General features: G+C 38.1%; 2 protein-coding genes across 2 annotated transcripts; one reads left to right on the plus strand and one right to left on the minus strand.

The window, feature by feature from the left end:
* Nucleotides 1–268: 268 nt before the first annotated feature.
* fam98b (family with sequence similarity 98 member B) lies at nt 269–8,023 on the minus strand. Its single transcript, XM_018727468.2, has 8 exons — nt 7,801–8,023; nt 6,216–6,364; nt 5,964–6,092; nt 3,746–3,924; nt 3,199–3,279; nt 1,994–2,110; nt 1,127–1,294; nt 269–1,021 (listed from the first exon to the last, which is right to left on the minus strand). The coding sequence occupies exons 1-8, from the start codon at nt 7,851–7,853 to the stop codon at nt 812–814; spliced, it is 1,086 nt and encodes a 361-aa protein (XP_018582984.2). The 5' UTR covers nt 7,854–8,023; the 3' UTR covers nt 269–811.
* A 971-nt stretch (nt 8,024–8,994) lies between these two features.
* On the plus strand, nt 8,995–15,476 carry cinp (cyclin dependent kinase 2 interacting protein). The gene is made up of 5 exons (XM_018727354.2): nt 8,995–9,368; nt 9,821–9,986; nt 11,889–12,021; nt 12,886–13,018; nt 15,062–15,476. The coding sequence occupies exons 1-5, from the start codon at nt 9,335–9,337 to the stop codon at nt 15,262–15,264; spliced, it is 669 nt and encodes a 222-aa protein (XP_018582870.1). The 5' UTR covers nt 8,995–9,334; the 3' UTR covers nt 15,265–15,476.
* The last annotated feature ends 43 nt before the right edge of the window (nt 15,477–15,519 follow it).

Consider the following 15,519-nt stretch of genomic DNA (forward strand, 5'->3'; position numbering starts at 1 on the left):
AGCTAAATGTATTCCTCCTATGTGATCTGTTAAATGTAGTATTCAATTTCAGTTTATTTTTTATGTATAATGAACTTCACATGATAGTAGCTCCAGTGTTAATACTCAAACCTCCTACCTTTCTTGTAATATCCAATACACATACAAAGACATAATCACTGACAGATGAACAACATTCAGAAGGAGGCAGTATGTAGTGGTTAAAGTAGATACCCCTTACCTTGGAGGTCACAGGTTCAAATCTCACCTCCTGCTATAATACCCTTAAGCAAGGTACTTTGCCTGTATTGCTCCAGTAAAAATACCCAACTGTATAAGTGGGTAAATTATTGCAGGTAGTTTAACATTTTAAGTCCCTTTAGAGAAGAGTGACAGATAAGGGAATATACAAACATTCCAGCTGTGGATCACTGGTTGTCAATCAGATCAATGCTACAAGTTTGAGTTCAATACAAATACATTGATACTGACTAAAATAGAAATGGTTACACGTTGGTTCTACATTTCCCAAGTCTTATAAATTATATATTTTTAGAATAAAAAAAATAGTTCTTCAGATTGACAAAATGTTCCATGTCAGTTTTGGTGAAAACTGGAACCATGAATTTATTCTTCAAAAAAATGTTTAAAAAGCCATAACTTATTTCTCTTACAAAATAACCTTCCAAATAATTACTTCCAACACAATATCATCTATTTTGAGCATTCGTGGCACACCACACTAAAATTAATATACTACATCCAGGCCTTCACTTCAGCAACAGAAAATCTGCAATAGCTTCTGATTTCACCTGAATACAAAACACATGACTTAATAGTGGTAATGGTCCGATCTTCCCCAAAAATCCCTTCCTCTGTGTCCATGGTAACCCCTACCTCCTCTCATCCCACCTCTATCTCTATTATGCCAACCACCTCTTCCTCCACCATCCTGCCTCTTCTGCCATGTTGGCATTTCAGGTAAAGGGGCTTCAATTTCTGATGGACGTCCACCCCGATCAGGCACGCTACCCATTAAAACCTACCAAGAAGGGTATAGGGGAGATATCAGTAAAATGAACACTGTGCACTGGCAAGAGCAGCATTCTCATTTCATGTGGCAGTGTTTAAAATCTAAATAATGTACCTTGTTAATGGCACATGCCGTCTTCTCTCGAATCAATCCACTGCTTGTCTTCTTTAAACTGCGTATGTCTTCTCTTGCAGCTAGCAGATGACTAAGGCTCACAGATGCCTTAAACGTCAGCAAATATCTCAGGGGCTGATATGCTTTTGCCATTCTGTCTATTTGTTCCTATAAGAAAACAACCATTATCATTTCCCTTAAATGAACACAAGGACATAAATGATAATATAAGACAAATGCATAAATATAACAAAAATGACACCAGTTAAACACTGGGAATTCCTTACAAAACACACACACAAACACACACACACACACACTCTGGCTGAAGCCGCTTGTCCCAAGTGGGGTCACGGCAAGACGGAGCCTAACCCGGCAACACAGGGTGTACGGCAGGAGGGGGAGGGTACACACCCAGGACGGGATGCCAGTCTGTCACAAGGCACCCTAAGCAGAACTCGAACCCCAGACCCACCAGAGAGCAGGACCCGGCCAAACCCGCTGTGCCACCACACCCCCTCCTTACAAACATCCAAATAAAATAACTTTTGGCCCTAGTATAAAACTGTAATATGTTAAGGGATTTTACACAAAGGATTCAGGGAACAGACATGGTAAATATATACAAACACACACCATATGGTGTGAACTCTACGTTGATTCTCACAGTAGTAGAAACAAATACTGTAGCCCTAAATATGATTTTTTTTCTGAAGAACACCATACTCAAAAGGTGTTCAGAGTCAAAATTTCATGCAGATAAATGTAATTGTTCCAAACTAGGATGTTTGCTAAATTCTCACTTTTGGGGGAAAAAAATAATTAAATCACCGAGAAGGGAATAGCCATAAAAAGAATCCCATCTACCTTTGCTCTCTCTGACCAACCAAAGGACTGTACAGTGACATCCAAACGCTTAATTAACATCCTTCGTCGATACTCGTACTCGGCGCAAAGAGTCGAGTTAATCTGCTCCAACTTCGCCTGTGGAAACACAATTGCACAACAGTGAAACGGAGCACAGAGGGATAAAATGATGGTAGTGCACCAATGTAAGACCCACCAGCTGCATGGTCAAAGAATGGACACGACCCTGCATTAAGGTAAATACAGTAAGTCTACATTACGGCAGGATACCAGAGGGAAATTCACTCTTGTACTGTTCCGTTCCAATCGTCATAAAACTGTTTTTTGTAACAACTGTCCTTTGATTCTTTTTTTGTCTTGGTCTTCTCCCTTTCGCTTGTCCATCCTAAACAAGGCAAGTCCTTAAAGTACACAGTTCAAATTACCACCACTTATATGTGGCAAAAAACTACAATGAACATAAAAATAACTGTGTAAAATACTACAAATTAAGTAACATAAAATGTGCATACTCAGATGTACTGCAATTGCAAAAATGTTAACAGGACAATCCAGAATTTGTCAGATCACTGCTGCAGGTCAACAGATGGTAAAGCAACACAGACATCAAGCATGTGTAAGAAATTTTAACACACATCTAATGTGGAGTACAACAATGAACTCAATAAACAGCAGTACTGCACCAAATTCTGGTTTGTTCAAAGGTAATACAACAATCATAATTCAAGGTAAAAAATGTAAGTGACGAACAAAAGTCCCTGCAGTAAGTCTTACATTTTAAGAAAATCATAAATTATATTCAAGGTTAACAAGTATGAATGTGTTTTAAAATTCTGTTTGTGTACAGTAATGTTACCATCCTTGGGGAAGATGAAGTGTCACTGAAAACTTCGAAACGTCATACGGTAAAAAGCCAACATAACAAGAAAGCACTGAACATCCTGTAATTCACAGTACCCTGAGACGTGAATGAGTCCTTTTTCAGTCACCATACACCTAAAACTCCTAAAACATTTACACCTACATTTACTGATGCAGTTTTCCAGCTAAAAACATTCATGGTACATTGATAAAGTAAGTGGATTTATTTGGCTCTTAACATGTTGAGCAGACAGTCCAACGATAAATCAACAGTAATGGATAATAATGATGATAATATTGTATATAAGGAGAAAGATATTTAGTTGCACATTGTGTACACATACCCACTGTCCAGGGTTAAGGGAGACCTTCAAAGCAGGCTTGCCAATATGCTCTTTAGGCAGGTCTTCTAACAAAAGTTTCATCTGCAAGGAAATTCAGAGAAAACTAACAATGTTCCTGATATGCATTTCATCATAACATCACTCTAATAACTAAGGAACTGGACTGGATTGGTGATGTATAAAATATATGCACAATTTACAACATAACTACTGTTGTAAATATAAACAACATTTATTCATATAATTTCATTGTGTCATGTACATTCATATATTATCTATGCATCTCTATGCCTGTATAGCATATTCTTTTTATGGCAACAGAGTTTAAATATTATATACTATGCATTCATAAAGTATGCCATGGTAACAAAGTAAAAACAGGATTTTATACATTTTTTAAATTATATGTCTACTGTACATATACACAAACAGTATTTAAAAAGTATTCAGACTTATGTATTCATTACTTTTTTATATAGCAGCCTTATATAGTTTTTTTTTTTCTTAAATTCGGAACTCTACTACTACACGTTTGGGAATAATCCACCTTGCTTTCAATGGCGGAGAATATGTCCACTGCAGATCGTCCTTTTGGCTCCGAGGGCTTCAGTGTTCTGCAAGTGACCCTTAGATCCTGCAAGGCTGTCCTCTCTTCATCCAGCTCACAGCTGTGCAGATGTTTGCTATGCATTATTTGTGCAGCCTGCAGCTCTGAACTTAAAAACACTGTGGAAATAAAAGTAAATATGGAGGATATATAAATTACCATATAGAGCATCAATTTGACTTTGCAAAACTATTTAAGCTTCTCCAAATGCCCTGAAATGTTTTGCTCTTTGAAACTGATAGTATCTCACTCCATGTCCTTATGCAGAAATATTACTGTGTGCGCAAAACTTAAAACTAACACAAAAAGAAAATCACAGCCACTGATGTTACCGACATGGCTACTGAACAGACCTCCCACAAACACCATCAGAAACATAAGTGCAACCCTAAAAGTAAATCACATGGTATTCGTGCTTAAATTTCTGGAAGACAGAAGTATAGCAGTTGTAAACAGTGGCATGACAAGCTAAGCAAAATTGATGAGCTATGTTTAGTATTGTACACATTTACAGCATTTTCATGAATATTCAGACAAAGACAAACCTCAACAAAAGTGTCTGTTTTAAGGGTAGAATTGTACGGTGTACTCAAAACAGTGAGTGCAAAAGAAATTGTATTTACTTACAGTTTTCCTTTAACAATTTCATGTATTCCTCTCCTTTATAGCATTTAACATTTCCAGACAGCTGAGTCAAGGTTAATTTGTAAACTCAGTTGAAATAAAAACTAGTATTTAAGCTCAGGAAACAGATTTCTATACCTCAGAACTTCATTTGCAGAGTCTCCATTAAAAACATAGCTACTGTAACAAATTAAAAAAAAAAAAAAAAAGGGGGGGGAAAATAAGTAAAAAAAAAAAAAAAAATTAAGAGGCCCATAAATGGTGCTAGATTATAGCTGAAAATCACATCTACACCTCATCCCCTATACACTGAGATGGGTGTAAGAATTCCAGCTTGCATCATGAAATGATCAAATCGGACCGTTCTATAGAATTAAACAAAATTTGCATTAATACGGCCTATATACCAATGTAGGACAACTGAATACATTCAAGCTTTTCATAAAATTTAAGGCATTTTAAGACTAAGAATCTACAGAGAACCTGACAGATATGCCAGACAAATAGGGCAGCAGGTATTGTAACATTGAAAGGAGCAGATCTGGAACCAGAATAATAGTTCAAATCCCAGGAGGGACATTTCCCTACATACCCAAGTTCTTATATTAAAAAAAAAAAATAAAAAAATTTATGTAAAAGTAAAAAGTAGGAAAAGTTTCTTTACAAAAACGATCAGAGAAGCCTCAACAGCTAACAACCCGACAAGCCACTTGGTACTTATATGCATTTAATTACACAGTGAAATCAAACAATCGGTCCCAAAGTGCCCAGCATGGGGATGCCTGAGGTCCTTACTCTCAAACTGCCATTTCTGACTAAGCCATCTAATCAGTTTTAAAATAAAAATACTGATTCCAAACACCCGCTACAGGGAAGTCAGACTAGAGATGTCAAATATATTCCGCTCTTTTTATTGCCCGTTCTTTTTTTTCTTTAACAAGCACAGCATTTTTACTGAGGTGCACAGTTATACCATTTTCACTTGTGCAGATAAAGGTTTATTTATTAATGTGACAATCCACTTATCCATTCATTATCTTTCCCTTGCGCCTTCAGGGACTGGAATACAGTCATCATGAGATAAATAACAAAGCAGTTATTTCCAATCATTAAGTTTGCATTTACAAAAAATATTTTACAACCTTTGTTCTTTTATTGGCATGACTTCAGCAGCTGCTGAAAAACGTCTTGTGATCCAACAGATGCTATTTTCAGTTCTGGGAATTTTGGAGATCTAGTCTGATCTTGCATGAACAAAGTGAGCATTACACATCTCACTGACTGATTTCACATCTGTCTTTTGCTGTTAACTCCAAATGACACTGGCAAAAACTTCTTTAATACACTCAGCCAAAATACTGATGATACAGAAAGCATAAATCCTGGGATTATAATAAAATTAGGTATTTCAATGAGCGCAAGTCTATCAGTCACATTTTTAGATATTTAAGATTTCTTATATATTCCCCCTTTCGTTTTTACCGTCTCCCAATATAACATCTTTAAATACAATTGACCTGATGCCCATACTTACAAATAAGCTTGAGACAGCTGTCTTTATTTTTTAGGGATCCTAGTAGGTTCTCTGACATGAGACATGGGTACGGACAGGACATCTCTTTCAGTAATCTGCTTATCTGTAACTGAAGTCCATCGGTATCATCTGGACAAAAAATAAACAAGCTTACATTTTCAGATCATGACACTTTAAAGTTTTCAAATACTGCACCGTTTTCAATAATTGTTAAAGAGAAGCAAACAATGTGAAGTGATAATGTGGTCATACCTGCGTTGATGGGAGTCCATTCTTCCAAACTGCATAAGAGCTTAAGTCTTAAAGTCAGCCACAAGCACAGACTGGTGTATTCAGGTGAAGAAAAACCACACTCCGATGCTTTCAAAAGTACCTGCTCATTATTTAAAGGACCATCATATCTATAAATGGAAAATAATTATTATTAGCTAAATATTAGTTGCACTAGTTCATATTACTCGAATAAAAAGGAGCAGGAAAGTAGATGTTACTGTTCTTCTCTGATGTCAACGGTACTAATTTCAACATACATTTCTTGTATATATCCATTTTTAAACATGGAAAAAGAGAAATAATTAAGATCTAATAATAATAATGAGAAGAATAATAATGAAATCCATCACCTTTAAAGTCTATGTAATTAAAAATATATGCTAAAAAAAATTTAAATACTGCAGAACAGTTTTATTATAGATGTCTTCCCCAACTGCATAAATTTTGAATATCATTTAGCTATGACAATTCACTTGGGAATTTCCATGTTCTCAATATTTACTGTGGTAAGTACATTCAATTATCAGAAAAACAACAAATGTAAAACCAATGACCAAACAGATTTCAGTGAATATGTAGATAAATCCCTACATTATAGTTCTAACTCATTTTTATTCATATCCAACTGCCCCTCTTATCTATTTGGTGTTTTAGATGTCTTTTTTCTGTTTTAACAAAAGAAATGTAGTATTTAATTCCAGATATACAGATCCGGAATTTACAGTAAAGTACAAATTAGGGTTTGCACTGCCTCTGTTTAAGCAATAGAGGATCAGAACACTGAAAAATCGACAACAGGGATGCTGAAAGTGATCAATTTGGACATGCTACAGAAAAGGTCTAGGGAAATCACTCACTGCGTGAGGCAAGACTTAATAAATTAAGCCTGGGGAACATGATGGAAAGAAAACAAATAGACATGACCCTCCGGAGAAAAAGTTTGAGAGGTCAGGCCTCAATGAAGAAAACAGTGACATTTTCAAATAATCACTTCTGTACTGTAATGCATCATCTTCATCTCCTCTGGAGGGACTCATCATGAGGAGAATGGGGGGAACTGACAACGTAGTGGTTGCCTTTGAACCCAAAGGTTGCAGGTTCGAATCTCAACTCTAGTATCCTTGAGCAAGGAACTTTACTTACCCTGAACTGCTCTACTAAATGGCTAAATAATTGTAGCTTAAGAGTGTAAGCTAGGGGGGAAAAAGCGTTAGCCAAATCATCATCATGTCACTGACTTAGTCCAAACGCTCTCCAGGTTTACATGAATTAGCTGACGTGATGATGCTTTTCTCTAGCGACTTGTAATCCTTTTACAACAATTATTTGAGCAGTTAAGCAGCAGTTATTACCGTTGTCTTTCAATATTAAAAAATTTGTCGACTAAGAACAATACCTTGGGGGGAAACAAAAAAAAAAGTGAACATAATCATGCACTGCTTCACGATTCTATCGCGGCTGCCTCAGCCTCAGTGCACGAGCTGCTGAGCGCGCCGCAGGCTGCGCGCCAGTGCAGTGGCCACGCGCGCACCGTTTTCCCGCAGTTTTTCCTCGGCTTGCTTACCCGAGCTGTTCCAGCGCGTCCAACACGTCCAGCTCCATGGCGCGCGCGCGCATACACACGTAAGTACGTACGTACGGGCTTCGGCTCACATCCCACCGCAGCCTCGTGCCGGATCTACCCCGCGAACCACCTTCTTCATTCTATCAGCGCGACTGGAGACGAAATTCGGACTAATCTCTAAGTTTCATAGCGCCCCCTACTGGACTGGAGTCCTTGAAGCTGTAGTTACAGTATTATTATTATAATCAGAATCAGAACGAGCTTTATTGCCAAGTATGTTCACACATACAAGGAATTTGTCTTGGTGACAGAAACTTCCACAACACAGACATTTTATTATTATTATTGTTATTGTTATTATTATTATTATTACACAAAGAAAAATATAAACATGGGCAGCACAGGTTCTGGGCTGTGGTTCCCAATCCGGTTTAGTCTGTATGCAGTTTGCATGTTCTTTCCGTGTGCGCGTGGGCTTCCTCGAGGTGCTCCGGTTTCCTCCCACAGTCCATGTGCTTCAGGTGGACTAGTGACTCCAGATTGCCCGTGGACTGTTACGAGGGAGAGCGAGAGGGACGCTGCCCTGAGACTGACTACCGTCTTGTCCAGGTGTCCTTGTCTAACACAACACTGCCACCCTACACATGGACAAGCGCTTGTCAAGAATGAATTATTAAATGAACGAATGGACACACTATATATTCGACATATTCCAACATCTCTTGTATTTTATCATATTGTGCTGGATTTTATTAGAACTCCAAGGACACCGCATAACATGTGTTGAGTGTGTTAATACGTGCCGCTGTTCAGTGGCGCACGTGGGTGGGCGGTGTTCGTGTAACCGTCACGGATAGGTAGCTGGTAGCGTAGTGGTTAGAGCTACTGCCTTTGGACCCAAAGGTCGCAGGTTCAAGCCTTACCTCGGACAATAGTACCATCGTTGAGCAAGGACCTGGTACTTACCCTAAATTGCTCTAGGTAAATAATTAACCTCATTCAATACTAAGCCGTTTTGAGAAAAGCCTCCGCTAAATGAATCAATGCAAACCAAATTCGCACGAAAAACATGCAGAGGTGTGATGCTCCAGTTCAAAAGCGTAAGACAAAATTACTAGTTTGTTTTACATCATGCTTTACTATTTTACATTTTCTCTTACATTATACTGTAGAAGAGTGGACGCTATGGCGGTGTTTGTACTTCCGGGTCACTGCGGGTGTGACGGTCCAAGAGTATCACCGCTGAGCTGAGAGAAGAAACTTCCGGGATGTATTGTTGTGAGTATCGACCAACTCAACTGTCCCACGTGATGAAGATCAGTCAGATACTTTTGGGAAGTGACAGCCTCACCTCACAATGGGATGAGACGAAATAACTGACCCTATTCTTTTCTGCACACCTGAGACAAGCATCCTATTCGAACAGGAATTTGCAAACACAGCGGATCACTAACACCAAGCTACTGCTCCGACATTCATTGCATCAAGATTCAGTGGCGGTCCACGTTCTGTCTGGACAAATCCGTGCGTAAAAATGAAAAGCGCCGGAAAAGAGAGGATGGTGGAATGTAAGCAGATGTCTTTAACTTTCACATACGTTTTGTAAAATGTATATTATACATATATATATTACTGAACTGGTGGTGTCTGATTTGCGAAGAGCATCATTTATAGTAGTACTTATGTTGGCAAGACACAATACATTTCCTGTGTGCGAGTGACAGTTTTTCCTTGTGTGAATAAACAATTAAAAAGTAATTGGTAAGTATAAGTAAGGTTACCAGTGTGCAAGTAGCCGCAGAGACATGTCGTTGTGACAGTGAGTGGTACAGTGTGGCTCTACTTTTTTAAATCCGTGTAGCGGACGCTTTCCTCCAACCTTTTACAGCACAGGTGAGCAAAGCGCCGTTCACAACAGTCGAGGAACTGGTTTAGGTTCGAACACCCAATCACAAGTTGCACTTCTGTCCGATCGATCGATCCCCCATTGACCCCTCACCCCCCGGGTCCTGTGTTCCAGCCGAATGCGCTCCCGCGAGCGGCAGGAAGCAGATGTTCACGGGCAGCGCGAGGAAGCTGCGAGACACGGCGGCGGATTGGCACAACCTCATGCTGAAGTGGGAGCGGCTCGGCGACGAGGGCTCCGCGGCCGCCACGCGCATCGTGAACCTTTCCGTCAGCAAGAGGTTCCTCCTCCTTCCGCATCACGTGTCTGACACTTAGCGCGTAAGGAGCCCGTCGTGGGCTCTCCTACCTTCACCTTGAGCAAGGTACTTACCCTGCATTAAGAGGGATTCATTTAGCTCACGCTTTTCTGCAAAGCGACTTGCAATGTTAAGGTTACAGTTATTTATCCATTTACAGCGGGGTAATTTTTACTCGAGCAATTTAGGTAAGTACCTTGCTCAAGGGTTAGACACAGCTGGAGGGTTGGGCTCAAACCTGCAACTTTTTTGGGTCCAAAGGCAACAGCGCTACCAAGGCTACTTGAGATGTTAAGCTGCCTACGCTTAATTTACAGGTGGTCCCCGATTTAGATGGGGTTACGTTCCGTGAAACCCATCATAAGTCAAATATCGTAAGTCGAAAATGCATTTAATGTACACCTCTACGTGACAGACTGGGAGATGCAGATTGGTGCCACTGCCCAACATCGTGAGAGAGTATCGCACCCCGTATTGCTTGCCCAGGAAAAAATCAAAATACAAAATTCAAAGTAGTTTCTACTGAATGTCTATTGCCAGCTCACTATTGTAAAGTTGATAAAAAATCGTAAGTCGCACCATCGTAAATTGGGAACCACCTGTAGTGGAGTAATTTTCAGGTAATTATTTTGCTCAGGGGTACTCCAGTGGGACATGGGATTTGAACCTGTGACCTTTGGGTCCAAAGGCAGCAGTTGTAAGCACTAGGTATGAACAACAAATAAGTAAATCGTGCTACTGTAAAGAGCTTAACATTGTAAGTTGCTTTGGAGAAAAACATGAGCTGCATGAAAAAATGAAATTAATGTAATGTAAAAGCACTTAGGATGCCTGCTTCGGACACCAAGATTATTGATGGTTGTTCTATGTTTAACTTCTATGCAGAATAGCAAGATTTTATTACCGCTGTTATCTATGATGTCCAAAAGAAACTTAAATGTTAGCTTTATGTTGATTTACCCATGTATACAGAATGATATTATGTTTTCAATTTAGAGTAAGTATGCTGTAGGGTACTTTGGGACTGCATGTTCTCCTCATGTCTGTGTGGGTTTCCTCTGGGTGCTCTGGTTTCCTCCCACAGTCCAAAGACATGCTGTACAGGTTCCCCCATAGTGCGTGAGTGACAGAGAGAGAGTGTGATTCAGTGATGTATGGATGAGTGACCCGGTGTAAGTAATGTATCTAGCAGTGTAAGTCACCCTGGAAAAATAAGGGGTGTGGGCTGAAAACACTACATAGAGTTCATTGCATGTCGCTTTGGAGAAAAGTGTCTGCTAAATAAGTATAAACATATTAAATATACATCGAGAGAAGAAGTGATTTGGATGCAGACACGTGATTCTTGACTACAGTCAATTTCACATACCACTGTATGAGTGGCTGTATGTAGGCTTGTCCACGATTAAACAAATTGTCGGAAAAAAAAATGAAGCATTAAACAAACTGCACGTTTGAGAACCTAGGAAATCCGAAGAAGTAACTCCGAAAGAGGCGTTTTGCGACCCCTCTTGAATGTAGAAAGAGATTCACATATGTGTTAAACATTGTATTAATTAAGATGACCTTGGTTTTAAAACTTAGTATACAAGCCAAACTTTGTAAGTTGCTTTGGAGAAATGCATCAATCTTAATAATTAACACTACGTAGAGTTAATTGGAAGTCGCTTTGGAAAAAGGTATCTGCTAAATAAATAAATGTAAATGTACTACAGCAGAGGTGGGATTTGAACCAGCAACCTTAGGATTTCAAGAAAGGGCCCTAAACACTGCCTTGCACATTGCCCCAGTACTAACCATTCATTTCAGTATCAAGGAGTGTCTAAGTTTTTGTATTCGTAAGTACTTGTATTTTGTTCCTTTTTCCATATCTGTTGAAATCAGGGCAGAGAAGGATGTGGACATTACAGCAGAGGATGATACCTCATTTGTCAATGAGCGATCAGGAAGTCATGCAGAGCTTGACAAAGACTTGCAAGATGGGTGCAATGAGTTAATGAACATTTTGGAGAAAATGGTGAGTTGAAATGTATCCAAAAATCTTTTTGTAATCAGTTTACAGCAGAACAGGGTAGGGTCAAGGAAACAGGATGCAAAGAAATTGCTGATATATGCAGATACATAATACAGCAATTCAAACAATACAGTAGAAGGACAAAAGGCTATGTTTAGCAGGGTTAGTCAGATAGTACCATCTACGAAGTTCCAAAAGGGTGATCAGTCATTCAAAATGTCAGCTTTCTAGCGGAACACAGACATTTTGAACCAAGGACAAAGCTTTTGGAGTTTCTGGTATAGACCATTGCAGTAAAATAAATTTCCTCGGCAAATGTGCAAGATCAATCAGCCTAAGTTCCATAATGTCAGCAAAAAAAAAAAAAAGTTAGGTTGTGGTTTAACAGGAATATATAAAAATCAGACTTTTAGTTAAAAATTTGTAGACTAGTTCAATGAACACCCACTGTTGGCGTAAGCTTGCATTCTATCACATACACAAAACAAACATGTAAAAGTGCTCAGTGCAGTTTTGTATTTAAGGCACAGCTCAGAAGTCCCCAGAAATATCCTATGAAGACATACAAGAGTTAGGTAAAATCTCAAAATTCATTAATAGAACTTTGAGATTTTTCCTGGATGCTGAGGAAGGTGTAGATAGTTACAACTTTGGCACATTTAGAAAACCATTCATTGTCAGTTGAAGTCAAGTCAAGGTCATCCTCCGTGTCTGCCTCTGCGCATCATAAGACAGGTACCATTGTTTGTAAAGCAGTCTATCTCATAGAAAGTGTACCTCTGGAACTTTCCAGGGAGATGAGCTGTTTTTTTCCACTTCATTCAGCCTACATTAGACACCAGTATTTTTTTTTCTTTCCATATTTAGGCTCATATTGTATTTAAAATGGAGAAGATTTCATCTTCTGTTAAAGGAGTATGTGCTCTTGAGAAGTTCCAGCAGGAGCAAGGAAGAAGTTCTGTTTCACCGCTGTTTCAAACTTGGCCTGTGACACGCTTTGGTGAGCATCTGTTCCTATTAAATAGTAGTTTTGTAAATTGTTATGATGGGTAGAAATATTATGGTTGTACTGTATTAAAGAAGCACAAATTACCTGAGCACAGCAGGTTGAGTTCCATGTCGTATGAAGGTTTACTTTTACTCTTTGTACTTTATTTCAGCTGATTTATTCTAACAAAATGACATTGGGACAGGTTATCATATTAAAAACTCTTTAAAGTTTATTGATCATAACTACTATGATATTTTTGAAAATGTTAACTTAATCTCACTGGGAATCATGTGGTGGGTATTTTGGGCCTTTCCATACTGCAGAATATGTTTACAAAGTAGGTACATTGTTTAAAAGTATTAGAACTTTTAAAATGTACATTTGGTTAAAGTTGTAATGATAATCACAAAGTCACTTTGTCTTCATGCAGTTCCTTTCATAGAATTTTATTGTTATTCAGCTATACATACCACCTCTGTGCATAATTAATACTGTCACTGTGTAATACTGTCAATTCCTGTTGCTTACATCCTTAACGAAGATACAAATGGGGTAGATATTTTTCAAAGGCTATAAGGTTTTGAAAATGTTTTCAGAAGAAAGTTGTTTATATAAATTTTGATTTGGTTAATTTCATGAAGTGAAGAAATTAACAATTAGATGGTCATTTTATTTCCACAACAGCTGGAAAAGAATTGGTATAAGACCACCGGTTGCCTTTTCAGTGGACAAGTGGTTTCTGGCTTTTTTTTTTTTTGCCAGAAAAAGATTCCCACCATAATAATGGTAATTTGACTCTCACAATGGGAATTCACCTCACTGGGTGAGTTCATGGAATGAATGAACATTCCAGCACTTGAATTCATATAGCAACAGAAAAAGTGAAGTTGTCAATGCTGCTAATAAATTGCTGAGATAGGGCTTTTCAAATTTTTCCATAATTTGACTTTATAAAAGCTACAGGCAGCTGTGTTACAGAAAAAAGCAGACTTTATACAAATGAAATAGCTAGAAAACCAGCAGAACACATGAAATGTGGATTACACGAAGGTAGCAAAGAACAATGCTGATCTTGCACACTTTAAAATCAGATGACATGCAAAAATTTTGGAAATGTTTAATATCCATATGGATGAATGATCATATTTGGCTTTGTAGACTTTCCCCCCCAGTCATGATACAGAAAATTGTTAAATAGGCTTCACACAGTATTTGAGAGGAAAAAGACAAGTCTAGATTTTTTTTTTTTAAAGGATAGAAAAGATAGGATGGGTTACTCAGCACAAAATCTATTTATATTCATATTTACATTTATTCATTAAGCTGATGCTTTTCTCCAAAGCGACTTACAATGTTAAGCTACTTACAATTATTTACCCATTTATACAGCTAGGTCATTTTACTGGAGCATTTTTAGTGTAAGTACCTTGCTCAGGGGTACTACAGCTGGAGATGGGATTCAAACCTGGAACTTCTAGGTTCAAAGACAGCAGCTGTCTCTTCTAAAAGCTCTATTCCTTGATTGAATAAAGTATTCCAGCAGCAACATTTACATTTGTTTCCATCCTAAAATGAGTGTTCTCTTGACTTACCGTATTGTACTTCAGCAATAAAGTGTACCAAATTGGTCTGTTTTTTTTTGTAAAGTGTTCCATGAAATCTAGTTGTGGAGTGAGAGGAAGTCAGATTTTAAGAACACAAAAACACCCTTCAAAGTTTTTGAAGGAATTTTCAGGAAAAGCTGTTGTACAAGTTCAACTCATCTAAAAGTGGTGCATGGTCTTTAAGAGTAATACAGTATTCCTACCCAGCAAACCTGTTCCATAACTGAAGGGTTTCACATATGAACAAATGATTCCACATTGATATAAGGCCATAGGAGCAATATGTAAACTGAACCATTTAAGGCTGCAGCTGAAATGTATACATTTTTTTCTGAATAGTGCAAAAACTTGGATTGCATGATTTTGCTTGAGATGCAACTTGTATGATGCCTTAATATTTAAATTGAGTTCTAACATTTTTCATTTGTATATTTACATTTCCCTTTAGATGAAGTGTCATCGAAGTTATATGAATCCTACAAGCAAGAACTGGCGCTGAAGCAGACAATTGTTAAAGAAATAGCCCATACATCTGATCCTGATCTTCTGTTGGTTTATCTCTCATCATGGCTGCATCAGCCCTACATAGAGGATAATACAAAGCTCTTGCTTGAGAGCTTGCTGTTGGAGACAATGCACAGAACACTGTAATATGCACACAAATTTCTACAAGGATCTCGTACAAGTGTTTGAAAGGGGTTGTTCCTACAATAGCAAAATAAGCTGTTTAATTAAAATAAAGTACAACTCTGATACAAGGCAATTGTTAATGGAACTTGAACTGACTTTTACAGTACAAAACAAAATTAAACCCTTTCTGAACTCACATTTAATGAAAATGAGCCACTTTTTCATATGTTTGAACTCCCTTAATGTAATTTTCACAATGCAGAATGTAACATTTCT

This window comes from Scleropages formosus, chromosome 15, assembly GCF_900964775.1.
Source record: "Scleropages formosus chromosome 15, fSclFor1.1, whole genome shotgun sequence".
Classification (NCBI taxonomy): domain Eukaryota; kingdom Metazoa; phylum Chordata; class Actinopteri; order Osteoglossiformes; family Osteoglossidae; genus Scleropages; species Scleropages formosus.